Source organism: Vulpes lagopus, chromosome 20, assembly GCF_018345385.1.
Source record: "Vulpes lagopus strain Blue_001 chromosome 20, ASM1834538v1, whole genome shotgun sequence".
Taxonomy (NCBI): domain Eukaryota; kingdom Metazoa; phylum Chordata; class Mammalia; order Carnivora; family Canidae; genus Vulpes; species Vulpes lagopus.
This window is the reverse complement of record NC_054843.1, coordinates 14,014,901-14,032,922: the sequence shown is the minus strand read 5'-3', so window position 1 is coordinate 14,032,922 and position 18,022 is coordinate 14,014,901. Positions and strand designations below refer to the sequence as shown.

At 36.8% G+C, this 18,022-nt stretch overlaps 1 protein-coding gene across 1 annotated transcript; it reads right to left on the bottom strand.

The window, feature by feature from the left end:
* Positions 1-2,674: 2,674 nt before the first annotated feature.
* Positions 2,675-3,109, bottom strand: LOC121479587 (keratin-associated protein 13-2-like). The gene has a single exon (XM_041735300.1). It carries the CDS (start codon positions 3,107-3,109, stop codon positions 2,675-2,677), a length of 435 nt encoding a protein of 144 aa, XP_041591234.1.
* Between the last annotated feature and the right edge of the window lie 14,913 nt (positions 3,110-18,022).

The window sequence follows — 18,022 nt, the reverse complement described above, 5'->3', positions numbered from 1 at the left end:
CCCAGCAGTTGAGCATCTGTCTTTGGCCCAGAGCGTGATCCCGGGGTTTGGGATTGAGTCCAGCATCAGGCTCCCTGTGAGGAACCTGCTTCTCCCTCTTCTTGTGTCTCTGCCTCTCTCTCTGTCTCTCATAAATAAATAAAGTCTTAAAAAAAAAAAAAAAGGGACTGCAAAGGCAGTCCCTTGCACAACTTTGATGGTGAAGGTCTCCTTAAAAATGAGTTGTTGCAGTAAAGCAAATCAATGGGATGAGAACAAACATAGCAGAACACTAGGAAATCCGAAAACCCCTAAGGAGGCAATAAGGGGAGCTCCTGGGGCAGTGGTAGGTAAGATATGATGAGATGTATGATTTCCTGTTGAATAGCTGCATAAAGTATTTAAGTATTTTGAACTTAAGAAACAACTCATGTTTCCTTAATTCAGAGTACAGTGCCTCTCAAGTTATAGTCTGCATCCCTGAACTCTACCCTGTGTGTGTTAGCATTTTATTAGATTGTTAATTGCAACTGAATGAGTCCCTAGTCACATAAATAAGCACACTAATTTTGCTTCCCAAGAATAACATGAGCCCAAAGATCTCGTCCTGCATATCAAATGTGAAGGTTGTTTTTGTTTGTTTGTTTGTTTGTTTTGTTTTGTTTTTTTTTTTATCAATGATATCTCGTCATTCCAGACATGAGGCTCAGGCTTTCTCAAACATCAGTGCTGCTACTGTCTATTTCTAGACCTGTAGGATTGCAACTAGCTCATTTTTAATTATTATGTAATCTCTTATCTTTTGGCTGCCCAGACTTCAGAGTTTAATAAAAAGAGCTTGCTGTTTTCCTCCTTGAACCCCACACAATATTCTTCCAAGTGATGTGTCATGCTTATGCAGTTACCTCTTCCAGAAGCTCCCTTGGTATCCCCCTTACACCCACCCTTCACCCCAAGATAATGGGAGGAAGTTTGTCTCCTCTAATATATGTCAACTAGCTCTTTAAAAGCAAAAGTCTTGGTCTTTTCTAAGTTCCCAGCATTTTTCACAAAAGAATTATAATGCAAAGTTGAAGTGCAAAGTATATTTAGTGAGCTAAATTCAGAGCAAGGAGCTGACATCATATAATGTAGTAAGGGCATAAGAAGTAGGGGAATTATGAATGACCACACTGAGCTTGAGAAGTAAGCTCCCCCTCTCCACTCTTATTTTCTTATTAGCCAACAACAGAGCCCAGCCTTCCATCACACCCTGTCACCATCACCCAACAGACATTGACTAGTGCTACCTGGTGTTCAGACTCAATAGGACTTCAGAGGGTGGATGTGGAAAAAAGCAGAGTGCACATAAGAGGTGAAAAGTCATGGAGGGAGGGAGGGGGAGAGAGAGACAGAGACAGAGAGACACACAGAGAGAGACAGAGAGACAGAGAGATGGAGATGGGGGGAGAGATGGAGATAGGGGAGAGAGAGAGAGAGAGAGAGATGAAATAGAAAGAGATGGAGATGGAGGAGAGAGAGAGAGAGAAAGATGGAGGGATTGAGGGACAGAGATATGGAAAGGGATATGAAGATATAAGAGAGAGAGGCAAAGACAGAGCTGGAAATATGGGGGCAAACAGAGAGAAAAGAAAGGCAGAAAAAGAAAAGTGGAAAACAGAAACTAGCAGTAATTAGATATTGCGAAAAATCACTGTTCCGAGAATGAAGGATACCAAGGGTATTCATTTTGTCTGCTCCCTGAAATCTGAATCTTCATGTTATACTTGGAAAAGTTTACATATTAAAAGTATGCCACTGTATGCATTTCCTCTCCCCTCCTTTGCCTCTCTGTTTCAGTTTTTGGCCTCTCACCTCAAAGATTGCATGATATTGGGGGTAAATCTCCAAGTCATTCCAGAACTAGACCCCTCTATGTCACTGGATACCCTTTCCTTCCATTTTGGGATTGTTCTCAGTTTTAAACATTATCTGTACTCATCAGTCCTTGTTGGGCCCTGTGACTTCCTTACTTGAAGATAGAAGCTATTAGTTGTATTAGGTTTGCTGACTGTGACCACAGGACTTCCCACTGGCCATGCTACTGTGTTTATTTATAATACATTTTTGAAAATGTAAACTCAAAACCAAATAAGCATAAGGTGTCCTCACTGAAAACATGATGAGAATGTTGACTTTATATGGGCATACTCTCAATAATAAAAATCCTACCAGCTTTGGAAGACATGCACACTTATTAACTCTTAGTACACTGCCCAGAGAATTTCACCATGGATCAGGCTGATGCCATTTCCTAGGGAAATCCAAACCCATTTCCTAGGGAAAGTATTCCGAGGGTCTGGGGCCCCAAAAGATAGATTACAAATCAGACTTTGAAAATCAATAAAGAACAATGCAAAATATCAGATTCAACAGTGAATGAATTTATTAGGTCAAACAAAACTGGACCTCCATACATTTTGCAAGAAAAATCTATGTAGTTCTGAGCCAATTGTTTAAAATTGTAGGCACACACTTAATATTGTGGTCATTCATTAATTTCACTGTCTGAAGGAAGTAATCTATCAGCTGGTATTTGATGCCAGACAAAGGGTGAAGAGCTGGTGATAAGAGGCTTTAGCTAACATGCCTGAGAAACTCTATGGTAGCAGCTCTAAGTAGAGGCTGAAAAATTTTACTCAAAGGGTCTGGAAACTCAACAAGTTGATTTACAGAAAGCTGATATATAGGTTGGCCTGTAACAAGACTGGAAACTCCTAGAAGCCAAGGAGGTCAGCTGGCAGCTTCTGGATCCATAGCCCAGGGAACGGCAGCTGCTGGACCCCAAACCCAGAGACCCAGAGCAAGTCGTCTGGCAGGGACTGCAGATCTTGGAGGTCCTTGGGCGGTAGCAAGACGTCGGGCAAGGTCTGGACACCACACAAGATGTCTGGCAGCTGGTGGGCTTACAGCAGGTCTCCTGACAGCCAGTGTGGAGGGAGGAGCCCACCTGGCAGGTGCTGGGAGAGCAGACCTCAGTGCGGTAGACCAGGTTGCTGGGGTGGGATGAGCCACAGGAGGAGCTGGGGTAGCGCAGGTATCCCCCAAAGGAGCGGGAGGAGAAGTTTCCAGAGCAGCAGCTGTAGGACATGTTGGCAGGAGATGTGAGTTCAGCTGAGGAGCAGTGAGGAGATGCTCTGAGTTTCAATGCCATGGTCTGGACTCCAAGTTATATATACTCTTGGACGTGGGTGTGTCACCGTCCAGATGCTCCCTCCTCCTCACTTGTCACCCTATGTAAGAATGCCTCTCTAGGTTATTGCTTAACTCTAATTTATCACATCTTCACATAGTTAATTGTGCTTTAATCACTCTGATACACTTCGGGAGAAGCTACTCAGGTCTTTTCCCAGGAATTCTCTGTGATTTGACCTTTGAAGTCCTATGTCATCACACTTCCGAATATCCTCCCCCTTTTAATCCACGTGGACCGTGAGTCCTTATTCCACCAAATGGACTTGCATAAACTTATCCTTCATTTCCTTAAGGCTAGCAGAAGCATCAGTGGTCACTATTCAATATACTTTGTCCTTTTCTTCACAAGTATATCACAATGGATTTCTCCAAATACTAACTATACTTAGCAGTATAGCAGTGAACCTTTTATTCTTTTCTCTTTGAATTAATCCATGTAATTACTGATATCCGTTAATTTAACTTAATTAAGTTGTGGATTCTTTGGCAAAGCACTCAGCCTGCCTTTTCTGTGATACACTTGACTTTCTCATATCTTGAATTAAGGGGTATGGATATCATCCCTGCTGACCATGCCGTTGGACTTCCTTAAAGGGAATGGAAGCCTAAAAGGCTTCCTTAGAAGATGCTCTCCTTCTTCTTCTTCTTCTTCTTCTTCTTCTTCTTCTTCTTCTTCTTCTTCTTCTTCTTCTTCTTCTTCTTCTTCTGATTTATTTATTTATTCATGAGAGACATAGAGAGAGGCAGAGACACAGGCAGAAGGAGAAGGAGGCTCCCTGCGGGGAGCCTGATGTGGGACTCAATCCCAAGATCCTGGAATCATAACCTGAGCTGGAAGTAGATGCTCAACTGCTGAGCCACTTAGGTGTCCCGAGAGGATGGTCTTCCAGGAAACAATAAACACAATCCTTTGAGTGAGACTTTAAAAGGAAGTGTTTGCTGGAACTGAATTTCTGTGTGTATTTTCTGAGAAGCCTATCTTGTACCAGGCATTATTCTCTGCTTATGCCCTAAACCAACTCAGTTTTTATTGTTGTTACTTGGTTTTATTTCTGGGTGAAGGGACATATTCTTAGTTGCAGTTATTAATTTATATATGAAATTATGCTTCAGGAATTAACGTCTAACATTTTCTGAAGCAGCTAACTTGAAGCATTAGAGCTACATGGGTCTTTGACATCTGTGGTCAACCCACACATTGAAAAATTAGGCCAAAGAAAGTTCAGTAAATTCCTGCTAACTGCTAAGAAAGATAGAAGCTCAAACCATGGTCTCCTTATGCAGCATCAAGATCTGAATACTCTGCAAATATAAAAGCAAATTTAACTTTAACTTGTCTCAGAAAAGAATCTATTAAGTTTATTTATACTAAGATATAAAAGCCCAATAAAGCCTTATTTACCTCTCCTAAGAATATTTGCATTAAATAGTGTTCAACAGAATTCCATGCATCACTGATCTTTATCCATTTAAAATATATTATACATTCTAGCCCAGAAAGAGAAAAGAATCTGGATAACCCATACTTAGATTAATGAAAAACAAAAACAAAAACTAAAACAAAACTAAAACAAAAAAACCAAAAAAAACACAAAAAAAAAAAAGGAAGAAGAAAAAGGGCTTCTTCTTATCTGGTTTGTGCCCATTCATCTTCTTTAGAATCTGACATTTTATTTGGTTTAACTAAGGGGAATGGCATTTACAATTGTCATTGAAAAGAAAGCTCCTTAACTACCTGAAAATTAACTTGCTGAATTCCAAAGCACGCTGCTTCGGAGCACTTAGTTACTTTGTTTTATGATTATCTCTCCCATGCAGAATCCAAAGTGTGGCATGCATCACATGAAGTGCCCTTGTGCAATACTTAAACCATCACTCTGATTCACAGAAGTAAAATAAGTTATGCTTTATGAATGGACACCTATTAAATTTACTGAAGAAATATGTGCCATCCCCAACACATGGGATTCCTTAAAATGCCAGCCTTTAAACTCCTTTAGAATGCACAATATTTCTCTCTCCCTATTAATAATTGATTCTACTAAAACTAAATAAATAAATAAAAAAGATCTTGCTTTTTCAGGCCAGCTCCCCATGCCTGGGAATTAACATTAAAATAACTCGAGAATAAGTCAATTCCAATTAACATCGCCCCACACCCATTCCTAATTAGGTTAACACTTTTCATTAGTCATTCGTGCACTTTGTACAGATACTAGTGAATAACTCAGAAATGCTAATAAATGTGTTCCTCTGTAAGGAAGAAAAAGCAAAACAAAACTAGAGTGGTTTTAATAGTTCAGAAGTGGATCCTGAAACTAATAAAATGCTCTGTGTACTCTACAAACACAGGCAAAATTTCAAGAAAACAAAAATCACTATCTGGATATGTCAAAAGAAAAATGCTATATTGCAATTTTTTTTTCTTTTTTGGAAATGGAAAAATACCAATAGTACATAGAACAAACAAGCATTAGAGGGCTCAGTAGCCACAAGGAACTTTATGACCTGAATTACCTGAATCATGATTATTTTTCCAGGTCATCACTTTAATAGAGTTCACTCTTTACGCTGACAGTCCCCTTTTGCAATGTTTTCAGAAATTTTTGAATACCTTTCAAATCAGGTGAATATTAGTAGAAATAAAATAAATCATATATTCCAGCCTATACCTTTATCTTTCCCTTTCACTTCTTTCTTATATTCTCAAAACTGCCTCCTCAAGACCTACAAGGGCCTTTTATTGCCCTGTCTGCAAAGGTTCTTCTTCCTAACAGCTATTGCTCACTAGGATTTTACTTTCCAAATTCTCTCACCGAGGGAGTGATTTGTCTGTTAAAGGTTATCTCTAAGTATAGGCTGGAAGACCCATCTGTGGGTAAAGGAGAAGAAAACCACTCAACCTCTCTGCTCTGGCTTCTGGCCCAAGTACCAAGCAAGATGGCCATGAGCCACTACTTTCCCAGAGGTCATCCTACCCCATTGTTAGACTCTCTGGGCACTGGCGCTCCTCTTACATAACCCAAGTCTCTTCCTGCTTCAAACTGACTAAATGTTTTAAGTCTGCAGAACTGCATCATCCATAACTTGTATTTTAAATGAAAAAGCCAGTGTAGCTGATTTCTGGATTCTGCTTCCAGACCTCGCTGATCTTCTGACATTTGCCTTTGCCTGATTCACTTTGAAAATGGAAAAAAGAATATGTAGAGTGATTAAGCAAACTCTAGAGTGGTTTTCTAGAATGCCTGAACTCCAATTGTTACCATTTTATCGTACTTGCTTCATCTCTCTCTCTCTCTCAATTAAAGAAATACAACACTACAGATATGATCCCTGGGTGGGCCAACCTCAGTTTCCTGCTTTTTCCTATCTTTCTACTAATGCATTCAGTTTGAAGGAGTCTTCCAGGAAATTTTCTGCACACATATTTATAAGTGTATACACTTTATTGCTTTGTTGTTATTATTATTATTATCATTATTTAAAATTTCATTTATTTATTTAAGAGAGAGAGCGGTGGGGAGAGGTGCAAAAAGGAAAAAGAGAATCCTTAGACTCCCTGCTGCGTGCAGAACTTGTGGGGCTTGATTCCATGACCCTGAGATCATGACCCGAGTTGTAGTCAAGAGTCTGATGCTTAACTGACTGAGCCACTCAAGCACCCCTGTTTCTCTATTATTGTTTTACGTTGTAAGAATGCAGTCTTATTGCACATATATTTGTAAATGTCTTTTTATGAAAGAATACTTTTTTATTTCTAAAAAATTCCTTTAAAAATATATATATGTTGATATTTATATATTTGGGTATAGTTCTATTATCACCACAGTGGCGCTTTTGAGTGCCAGGCACTGTTCTAAGCACTTTATTATAAATATTAGTTCCTCGAATCTTCATAACAATCCTATTCAGTAAATATTGCTATTGTTCTTATTTTAGAGATGATCAAGTTGAGACAAACAGGTTGAGTTTCTTGCCCATGGCCACTCATGTAGTAAGTGGCAGAAATGGGATTTGAACCCGGAGATTGGAACCATTGTCAGAATTCACGCAAATAAGCACTTTATTATAATATAAAGATCTAGTTTCTTTCTTGTTATTACTGTATAGAATTCTTCCATAATACCAAATTTTATTGATCTATTTCCTTATTATTTTTGATTTCTTACTATCACAAATCATGTGACAAAGAACATACTTGTACTTAGGCCTACATCTAGGATTTCCATCAGATAAACACTTAGAAGTAGACTTGTTAGGTATTTTTCAATTTCATTTTCAATTTTAGTACAGTAATTAGGAGCAGGGATCTTGGACTCAGAATCACTGGATTTGAATGCTGATTCCATCATTTGCTAGTTATATAACTCAGGCTCATTCAAGTTTATTCTTTTATTATTACCTTTTATCAATTATTCTATAGAGTCATTTCCCCTTTCAAATTAGTTTTTTAGGAGTCTTTGTATATTATTTATTTTATGCCCTCATCTTCCATATGTTGTAAATATACTTCTCCACTCAGTTTGATTTTTTTTTTTAAAGCTCAGCTCTATTGAGGTACAATTTACACATAATGAAAGTCACCTCTTTTAGGTATACAGTTCAATGAGTTTTGACAAATGTATAGTCATGTAACCACCAACACAGTGGAAATACAGGACATTTCCATTATCACCCAGAGGTTCCTCGTGCTCATTTGTGTCAATCTCTTCCCACCATATATCTGAATTTCTGCCTTACAGTCTTTTCTGAAATGCACCGTAAATGGAATTGTCCATTACACAGTTTTTGTGGTTGGATTCCTTCACAGAGTACACTGCTTTTGAGATTCATTTATGTTATTGTACAGTTCAATAGCTCCTTCCTTCTTATTGCTAAGTGGCATTTCACTGTATGTATGCTCTCCACTCACACCATCCATGACATTTCGATGATTTCCAGTTTGGGGCTATTAGAGACCAAACTGCCATGAACATTTACATGCAAGCTTCTTCATAGACAAAAGTTTTGGGTTTTTTTTTCTGGATAAATACTTGGGATTGGGATTGCTAGTTTACATGGTAACTGCATGTTTAGCCTTACAAAAACACTGCTATGCCATTTGCCACAGTGGCTGTACCATTTTGCATTCCCAACAGCAAACTATGAAAGTTCCAGTTGTTCCAAATCCTCAATAGCACCATGCATATTATTATTATTATCATTACCATTATCCATTATAATTTTGCCTAGCTAGGAGGCATGTAGTGGTGTCACATGTGATTTTAGCTTTCATATCCCTAATGATAATAATCATGTACAGCTTTTGATGTGCTATTTGCTTTCCATGTTTCTCCTTCAATGGTATCTATTCAAAAAATTTATTTGAGTTGTTTCTCTTTGTATAATTGAGTTGTAATATATACCAGATCCAAGGCTTCTATCAAACAGGTGTTTTTCAGATGTTTTCTCCAAGGTTGTGGCTTGTGTCTTGTCATTTCATTTTATTGAAGTGTTTTGAAGACCAGACGGATTTTGTTTTGATTAGATTCAGTTTATAAAAAAAATAATTGGTATATGGTACAAAATTTGAGTCAAAGATTTTTTTTTTTTGCGTGTATCATATGGATGTCCAATTATTCTGATATCATTTGTTGAATAGACTGCCCTTTTCCCACTGGATCACCATGACACCTTTGAAAGGTCAATTAATAATATATGTATAGAACTATTTCTAGGGTCACTCCTCTGTTCCATTAATGCACATCTCTATCCAATACTATCATGCCTTAATTACTATAGCTGTATAGTAAGCCTTGACATCAGATTGTAAATCCCCAAACTTTGTTCTTCATTTTCAAAAGTATTTGCCTATCTGAGTTCCTCTTTATTTCCATATAAATTTTAGAATGAATTTGCCAATTTCTACACAAAACCTGATGCTTTTTTTCATCAGGATTATGTCAAACTTACATCCAATTTGGGGGAGAGTTGAAATCCTAATAGTCTTTGTTTCATGAGCATGATATATCTCTTCATTCATTTGAATACTCTTTAATATCTCTCATCAATGTGTTTTGGCTTTCATTATACAAACCCTGAAAACATGTTGTTGGATTTATAGCTAAGTACTTTGTGGGTTTGGTGCTATTTTGAGTAGTACTTTAAAATTTCAGTTCCTATTTGTTCATCACTTTTACATAGAATTACATTTTTATATGACTTTGCATCCTGTGACTGTTGAAGGTCATTTATTAGTTCTAGCAGATTTTTGTGAATTATTTCAGGTCTTAGGTCATCTACCAAAGATAATTTTCTTCCTTTAGATATGTATGACTCTTTGCTTTTGGTCTTATTTTATTAGGTAGAACATCCAATACAATGCTGAATGGAAGCGGTCAAAGCAGATACCCTTGCCTTTTTCCTGAGCATTCAGTTTTTCTTTAACTATGACACTAATAGTATGGTTTTGTAAATGCCAATTATTAGGTCTAGTAAATTCTCTTCTAAATCTTGTTTACTGGGAGCTTTCACGATGAGTACATGCATGTTGAATTTTCCCAAATACTTTTTCATATTTATTGAGATTACTATATAGTTGAGTTTTTAATCCTTTAATGTGATAAATTGCACTAGGTGATTTTGAATATTAAATAAACTTTGTAGGGTGCCTGGGTGGCTCAGTCGATTAAGTGTCTGCTTTTGGGTCAGATCATGATCCCGGGGTCCTGGAATTGAGCCCCTCATCAGGCTCCCTGCTCAGTGGAGAGTCTGCTTCTGCCTCTGCCCCTCTCCTTTGTTCATACTTTCTCTCTGGCTCCCTGTCTCTCTTAAATAAATAAATAAAATCTTAAAAAAATAAATCAACTTTACATTCCTTGGAAAAACATCCTTGATTATGATGTATTATACTTTTAATACATTACTGGAGTAAATTTACTGACATATTTTCTAAGGTTTTTTAAATGCCTATTGTTTATTATGGCATTTGGGTATTGGTTTGTGATTTTCTTATGACAGTGTCCATGTCTAGTTTTCTACCAAAGTAAGGTTGGCCTTATAGAATTAGTTGGAAAGTATTTATGCTTCTCTTTTCCCAAATATTTTATGTAGATTTTTTCAAATGCTTTGAATAATTTTCTAATGAAGCCAACTCAGCTTGGACTTTGCTTTCTTTATTGAAATGTTTTTAATTGTCAGTTTATTTCTTGTATAAGTATAGGGCTATCCAGGATGTCTCATTATTCTTGATTGAGCTGTTAGTGGGTATCTGTCAAGGAGTTTTCCCATTTCACCTATGGTGTCCAGGCAAGTGACCTCAGAATCCAGCTACAGTGGTCATATAAATCTGCTTGTGTTATAAAAAAAAATGCAGAAATAGTGGTGACCGGTCTCATGACCACATGGACAACATAAAACTTTGCTAGGGCCATTCTGGCTGGAAAGCAAAGTGAGTTCAATGATACGAGTTGGAGTAACAATAGAATCCAGAAGATAAAAAACCAACAACCCCATATGTATTATCTCATTTGTTTTATTTTCATGCTAATCATTTCTACCATGATACTAATATACCTGCCCTCTCAGATGTTCATTCAAATGAAATTTTATTGTTTCTCTTTATTAAAAGTATTTTAAGGAAATCAAACATCTTTTGAATCTTATTAAACTTGATAGCCTCAAAGCAGAATACATGCTCCAGTTGAACAGATGTCCTAGTTCTCTCCTTTCCATCATTTTATGCAGACACTCATGGTCACTTTTCTACCCTACTTTGCTCGCAGTGCCTCTTTTAGCTGTGGGTTTCTTAGGTGCAGAATGTGGTGATAGGTTTCACCTTGCAAGTAAAGATCATTACCTGGGTGTTGGCTGGATCGTTTATCTGGTGGAGATTTAGTCTTCAGTCTCCTGGTCAATTGATAAATACAGCTGGTTTTTCTATGAGAATTAGAAAATATCCAACTCATTATCTGTTTCCAAACTTTAGTTCTCAAATCCCCATCTTGAAAGTTTTCAAAGATGTGCATAATCTAGAAAACAAAAATTAGGGGACCTGGGATGCCTGGGTGGCTCCATGTTTGAGTGTCAGTCTTTGGCTCAGGGCGTGATCCCAGGGGGCTGGGATGGAGTCCCGCATAGAGCTTCCTGCAAGGAGCCAGCTACTCCCTCTGCCAATGTCTCTGCCTCTCTTTCTGGGTCTCTTATGAATAAAAATAAATGAAATCTTAAACAAAAATTAAGGGACCGGAAAGGGAGTCCTGTATTACATTCAACTTCTATGTTCCTTATTGTTTAAATTCAGCACTGTAGACAAAAGAGAAACACAGGCTAACTGGGAATTGAACAAAATACAGATAGAGTTTACAGACTCAGATATTACCAAACATACCAAGGGAATGCTAGTGTGTGAAACCACAGATTACAGTATCTGATTTTTATACTGATAAAGGTGAGTTTTAGTGTATGATGGTGGAAACAACACTGAATTACAGCAGTTTATTTTAGGTTGTTACATAGATCAGAGGCAGGACCAGATGGGTGCTGAAGGTCTTGACAGTTGTGAAATTCAATGACTTTAAGGTAAAATTTACTTTCTGATAATTCAGTCTCCAAATCAGTTTCCATATGACTGCATTTTGTTGTTTAATAGTTGCCAAAGAACAACTATTAAACAAGGTACATTCCTCCCTAGTGAAGTAAAAGGAAGATTCAAGAAATACATGATCAGTTTGGTTAGAGGATACTGATAGCAAACATGAAGAAAGTCATCTATTTCTTAGAGAGTGTGTTAGAGTTCTCCAGAGAAACAGAACCAATCATATGTGCATGTGTATGTATGGATAGTATGTTTATATTAAATATGTATATGTACACACATACATATGTGACATATATGTTTGTGAGTGTGTGTGTGTACAGAAGCAGAGAGATTATTTTTTTAAAATTAGCTTGTATGGTTGTGGGGCTGATAAGTTTGAAGCATATATAAGACAAGCCAGCAGGCTGGAAATTCATCCTGTGGTGGAAGTCGTGAGTCTGAATTCCATAATATGGCAGGATGAAAACTCAGGCAGGGTTTCTATGTTGCAGCCTTAAAAATTCCTTCTTCAGGAAACCTTGGTTTTGCTCTGAAGGGCTTTCAACTGATTGGATGAGGCTCACCCACAATATGGAAGTAATCTGATTTACTCAAAATCTACTGATTTATATGATAATTACAGGAACATCTTGATTGATGCTTGACAAATAACTGGACACCACAACTTAGCCAAGTGGAAACATTATAGTTTTAACTGTAACAGATAGTTATTAAGGCATTATATAATACCAGCAAATAAGGCATTATCAGACAGACATTAAAGTGTTAGCAGACAATTCTTTCATCAGAAAAATGTAATTATTTGTCATCCTTTTATTTACTCCTTATGTTGATTTATTATTTCTTCTTTTATTTCAATAATATTAATAATATGGAACTTATGGGTATTTTAATATCTTTGAGTCATTCTGGATTAAATTATATTTAAAATCACAAGCTTTAAAATCTCAACAGCACTTAAAGGAAATCAAAATTTCTCTCAACACAAGTGTTTTGAAAAGGTAAAACACCATTTAAGCAAGACTTTTGTCTATTTATAAAAGAGAATGGTTAAAGATATTCATAAGCCAGTACCATTCAATATAAATTAAATCTATATATGCTCTATATCTTATCATAATGACAGATATATTCTATGTATTTACTTACCAAAAGTACAAATTGATTTCTGGTAATATTGAAATGTTTAGTATAATTGTTTTAAGAACTCTTGACTTGAAACATGAGACTATGAATCTTTGTTACAGGAAACCACACTTGTTAGGATGTATTTGTTGACTTAAAGTTGTAAAACTACGTTTGCCATTTGCTGTAAGATGTGAGTTTTTACACATTATACTTGTAATTATATCTTAACTATGACATCACTGAGTTAGCTATCATTAACTCATTCAAGCTATATGAAAGCCTTGAAGAATTCTCTGGAACTAGAAACATACCTAAAAGCATTTCTAGTTTGTTTGTTTGTTTTTAATATGCAGGTAATATAGAGAGTTAAATGATTAATTTTGAATGACAATACAGAATCTAAATTTTCTCTCTTAATAAAATAATAGTGGGTAATATTTAATAATAATTTTATAGGGCCCAGGCCATGTGCTAAACATTATACATGGTACATATAAATTATCCTATTTAACTCACAGCAGTTCTGCAATAATTTATATCCTCTTATAGATGATCTACAATGTAGCAGAGACCATATACCATATAGCTTTATCTGAGTCTACTCTTAGTTCTTAACTGTACTGCCTCAGTAACAAGAATGATGGATAAGATGGTAGAGTGAAAGACTGGAAGCAGGGTAAGGAATGAAGAAATATTAGGAGAACAAAATGAGATCTATTGGAATGATTAGGATTCAGGCATGCTCACAATCTGTTTTTTGGTTTTCTGTTATTCAGTGCTGTTAAAAATAAATTTTAATTACACTGTTGTCTATGCTTTACTCATCCAAACCAGGAAAATCAATAAGATCTATTACAACTTCATGCCATCCCTAGGCTTCAATGATACTCTAATCTTCTATCTCCCCAACAATAAAAAAAAAATAAAATTTCCATTCTGATTGTTTAATCTTTTACAAATCCTTCTATCTTTTCTAAAATATATCCTTCTTCTTTTGCTTCAACTGTAACTCCAAAGGGTTGGACTTTAGATCTCCTTCAAATAATGGCTCCCTTGAAGGCTTTCTTAGCTTTTTCTCTGACAAGACCCCCTTGGTTAAAAAACATTCATTAATTTACTGTGAGTCAAACCTGAAAGTTACTTTAATTTCTAATTGACATGTCATAGATTATGAGCATACAAATTCATAAAAAGATAAATTAAAGACTGCTAATAATCAAAAGCAAGCTCATTGGGGGAAATCCCAGATGCAAATACTAAAAAAGTTGAGAAAATTTCATCCAAACAGTTGTCCTGGGTAAAATAGAGATTTCCAGGAAGAGAGATCAAAACAAAGGGAAAAGGGGTAACATAGAACTTAGATAGAAAGGAAACAACATATGGTCAATATGTATGAAAAAACTCTATACCAGAAATTTTGCACTTCTAAATTATTTCTCCTAAGAAATATATGACATTATCATTTACATTTTCCAGATGCAGAAGCAGAGGCAAACAAAACTTTTATAAGATCACTTCACCTAAGTAATGAAATGAAGATTCAAGTTCATTTTTGTCTCACTCTAAACTCCATTCTTTACATTCATTCATTCACTCATTCATTCACTCACTCCATTCACTCACTTATTCTATTTATTTCATCTGCTCGCATAAGCATGAGTTACTTGAGCAGGATAGATATTTACTAATTCTGAATAGACAAATTAATGTATAGATACATAAACAAGTGAGCAAATGACTAAAGTCTATGAGGTCATTACAGTCTGATTATTAGTAGCAAATCCATTCCCAAATTTTCCAAAACTGACTCTCTCAGGAGCCTGAAATATATTTCTGGATGACAAGAACTATATTCTGATCCTAGGTTGACTTTGGATTCTGCTTCTTTGAGATAACACTTAGGTCTCAAATGGAGCATGTAGCACAAAAGAAAGATCTTTTCTCAGCACATTTCTTAAGCTGCACTCTGCTTTATCTCACTAGGAATGGAGAGAAGTTAATCATTGCTGGGCTTAAAAAAATATATCTTGCTTGGGACTCACATTTTGGAAAGAGACCAAGAGAAGTAAAAAAGAGAAAAAGGAGACATAATTAAAAATCTAACTATAGCAGTGATTTCAATATCTGGGGCACCTGGCTTGCATATTCTCCAGAAACTCTATACCTTGCATTTAAATCATTGATATACCTTAGGGAAAGCAGGACCAATGCATTTTCATGCAAAAGAAAACTGATTAATGATACATAAACACACTGAAGTAAATAAATAGAAACATGAGCTGGATTCCTGTTAAGTTAAGCAAATTATTGTAAAATAAGCTAACATCTTTCTATTCCTTTGTGACATACTAGAAAGAGATGATCTAGAAAGTAGAGAAAATTAACTGTGTTATAAGAAAGGAAGAGGAAAGGAAGTGGGGGGTGAAGTATGGAATAAAGAGAGAATTTTGGAAGTAATGATTTGTAGATTTCTAGTTGTAGCATAGATTATTGATGAATTAAAATGCTTCAGTTAATGACAGAAGATGGCTTTTGAAGGTTTCATTTCTTAGAAATGGATAGGTGGTTCTTGAGAAGATCTAGTACTTCCTTAGCAATATTTTTTTTTAATTCATTGTTTGAGATCTTAGAAATGCAACATGCTGGTTTATAGACTTCTGAACACATACTGGTCAGGAAAAAGGTGACTGACCTTTCCCAGAGAAACAACAGGAGTGTCAAAGAAGCCCAATTCATCATAAGAGGTGGGGAAGTTCCCCGATCCACAGCCTCTGGCCTAGAAAACAGAGTCCACAGCCCCAAGCTCACAGTCCCATCCCCTGAAAAGACTGATGTGAGGAAGGATACTCATAAGTGGGCACAGGATGGCTGGAAGTTTCCCTGGTAACCAGCAGAAACCTGATAGGCATGGGCAAAGGGAACCAATCATTGTGGTAATTCAATTCTTGGGGAGATAGGACTCTCTTTTGACAGATGGAGTATATTAATTTGACAAAGTGCCACAAACTGGTGCTCAAACAACAGAAATGCATGATGTCACAGTTCTGGAGGCTGAAAGTCCTAGATCAAGGTATTGGCAGGGTTGAGTCTTCTTTTTTTATTTTTCCTCATTTATTCCTTTATCCTTATTTATTCCTTTTCAAAAATTCAATTAGCCACCATATAGTACATCATTATTTTCAGATGTAGTGTTTAATAATTTATCCGTTGCATATAGCACCCAGTGCTCATCACATCATGTGTCCTTCTTAATGTCCAGTACCCAATTACCCCATGCCACCACCCACCTTCCCTCCAGCAACCCTCATTTTGTTCCCCAGAGTTAAGAGTCTCTCATGGTTTGTCTCTCTCTCTGATTTCTTCCCATTCAGTTAGTTCCTTCTAAGGGCGGTGAGGGAAAGACCTGTTCCAGGCGATTCTCCTTGGCTTATATGCATCCATCTTCTCCCTGCGTCTCAGCAGATCCTTCCTTCTATGTATGAATATCTCTGTGCCTAAATTTCATCTGTTTATGATAATGGTCATATTGGATTGCAGCCCATCATCATAACCTCACTATATAACTTGATTGCTTCTCTAAAGACCCTATCTTCCTGTAAAGTCATATTCTGAAATACTGGGGTTTAGTACTTCAACATATGAATTTTGAGGGACACAATTTAACTTATAACAAGGACAAGTAGTCATTAAAGTGTGGGGGGAAAGCATTTTAAGATTTTTATTAGATATTATCTCAAACTTCAGTTTTCCCTGGGTTTAATGAGGAACTGGAGTGAATTTTCTCCTAAGGAACTTTATAAACCCTTTCCATTGGGTGCAGTATGTGAGGAAAACAACCCAGCAGAGTCCTTTGAGGTTTCACTAATCAGTTATCTAATTAAAGTGAAATTGATTTTCCTTTGCACAGACAGGACTGAATATGTTTTATTCATTTACTAAAGAGACATAGATCATTCCTTTCTCATATATAGGATGGAGGTGACTATTTTCACCAGTAATCCAGTAATCACCATGCAGTGCTGCAGGGCCTGGCCACATCCTACTCCTTAGCGTCTCATACTGACAAAATACTGTGCTTTTCTATTTCCTGTCCTAAGGAGCCAGGCAGCAGAATCTTGGTTCTTGAAGTGATGATCACATATTTTCAATTGTCAAGAAATACAAATAATAAAAGCAGTACTAAGAATGCTTGTATTCTTTTTCACAAACATTACCACCAGTCCACTATAAGCCAGTAAGAATGTCATTCTTTCTGGGTTCACTCTGTCTGAGAGATTAAGACAGGATGAAAAAACTCAGGATTCCTAAAGTACACTGTAAGAGCAACACACTAATGACTATAGAGACCAGATATGTACAGTTGTGAGCAAAGTTGCATCAAGGCCATATTTGCGAATCATCTTGAAATCGTGTGCCTTGGGGCATATTTGATCAAAAAGACATTATAACATGGAGATTCCCAAATTTTATTTTATTGTTTTAAAATATTTTTATTTACTTATTTTTAGAGAGACAGAGCACACAAGCATGTATGAGTGGGGGAGGGGCAGAAGGGGAGAGAGAGGGAGAGAATCTCAAGCAGAGTCTATGCTGGGCAAGAAGCCCCATGCAGGACTCCCATTTCACAATCCTGAGATCATGACCTGAGCCGAAACCAAGAGTTTGAGGTTTAGCTGACTGAGCCATCCAGGTGCCCCTTGAGATTCCAAAATTTTAAATGGAACTAGAAACCTTTCATTCAGATGAATGGATAAAGAAGATGTGGTCCATGTATACAATAGGATATTACTCAGCCTTGAGAAACGACAAATACCCACCATTTGCTTCGAGGTGGATGGAACTGGGGGGTATTATGCTGAGTGAGGTAAGTCAATCGGAGAAGGACAAACATTATATGGTCTCATTCATTTGGGGAATATAAAAAATAGTGAAAGGGAATAAAGGGGAAAGGAGAAAAAATGAGTGGGAAATATCAGACAGGGAGACAGAACATGAGAGACTCCTAACTCTGGGAAACGAACTAGGGGTGGTAGAAAGGGAGGTGGGTGAGGGGTGGGGGTAACTGGGTGACGGGCACTGAGGGGGTCACTTGATGAGATGAGC

Coding starts and splice junctions, on each gene's coding strand:
- LOC121479587 (XM_041735300.1), bottom strand. CDS start 3,109: ATGTCCTACAGCTGCTGCTCTGGAAACTTCTCCTCCCGCTCCTTTGGG.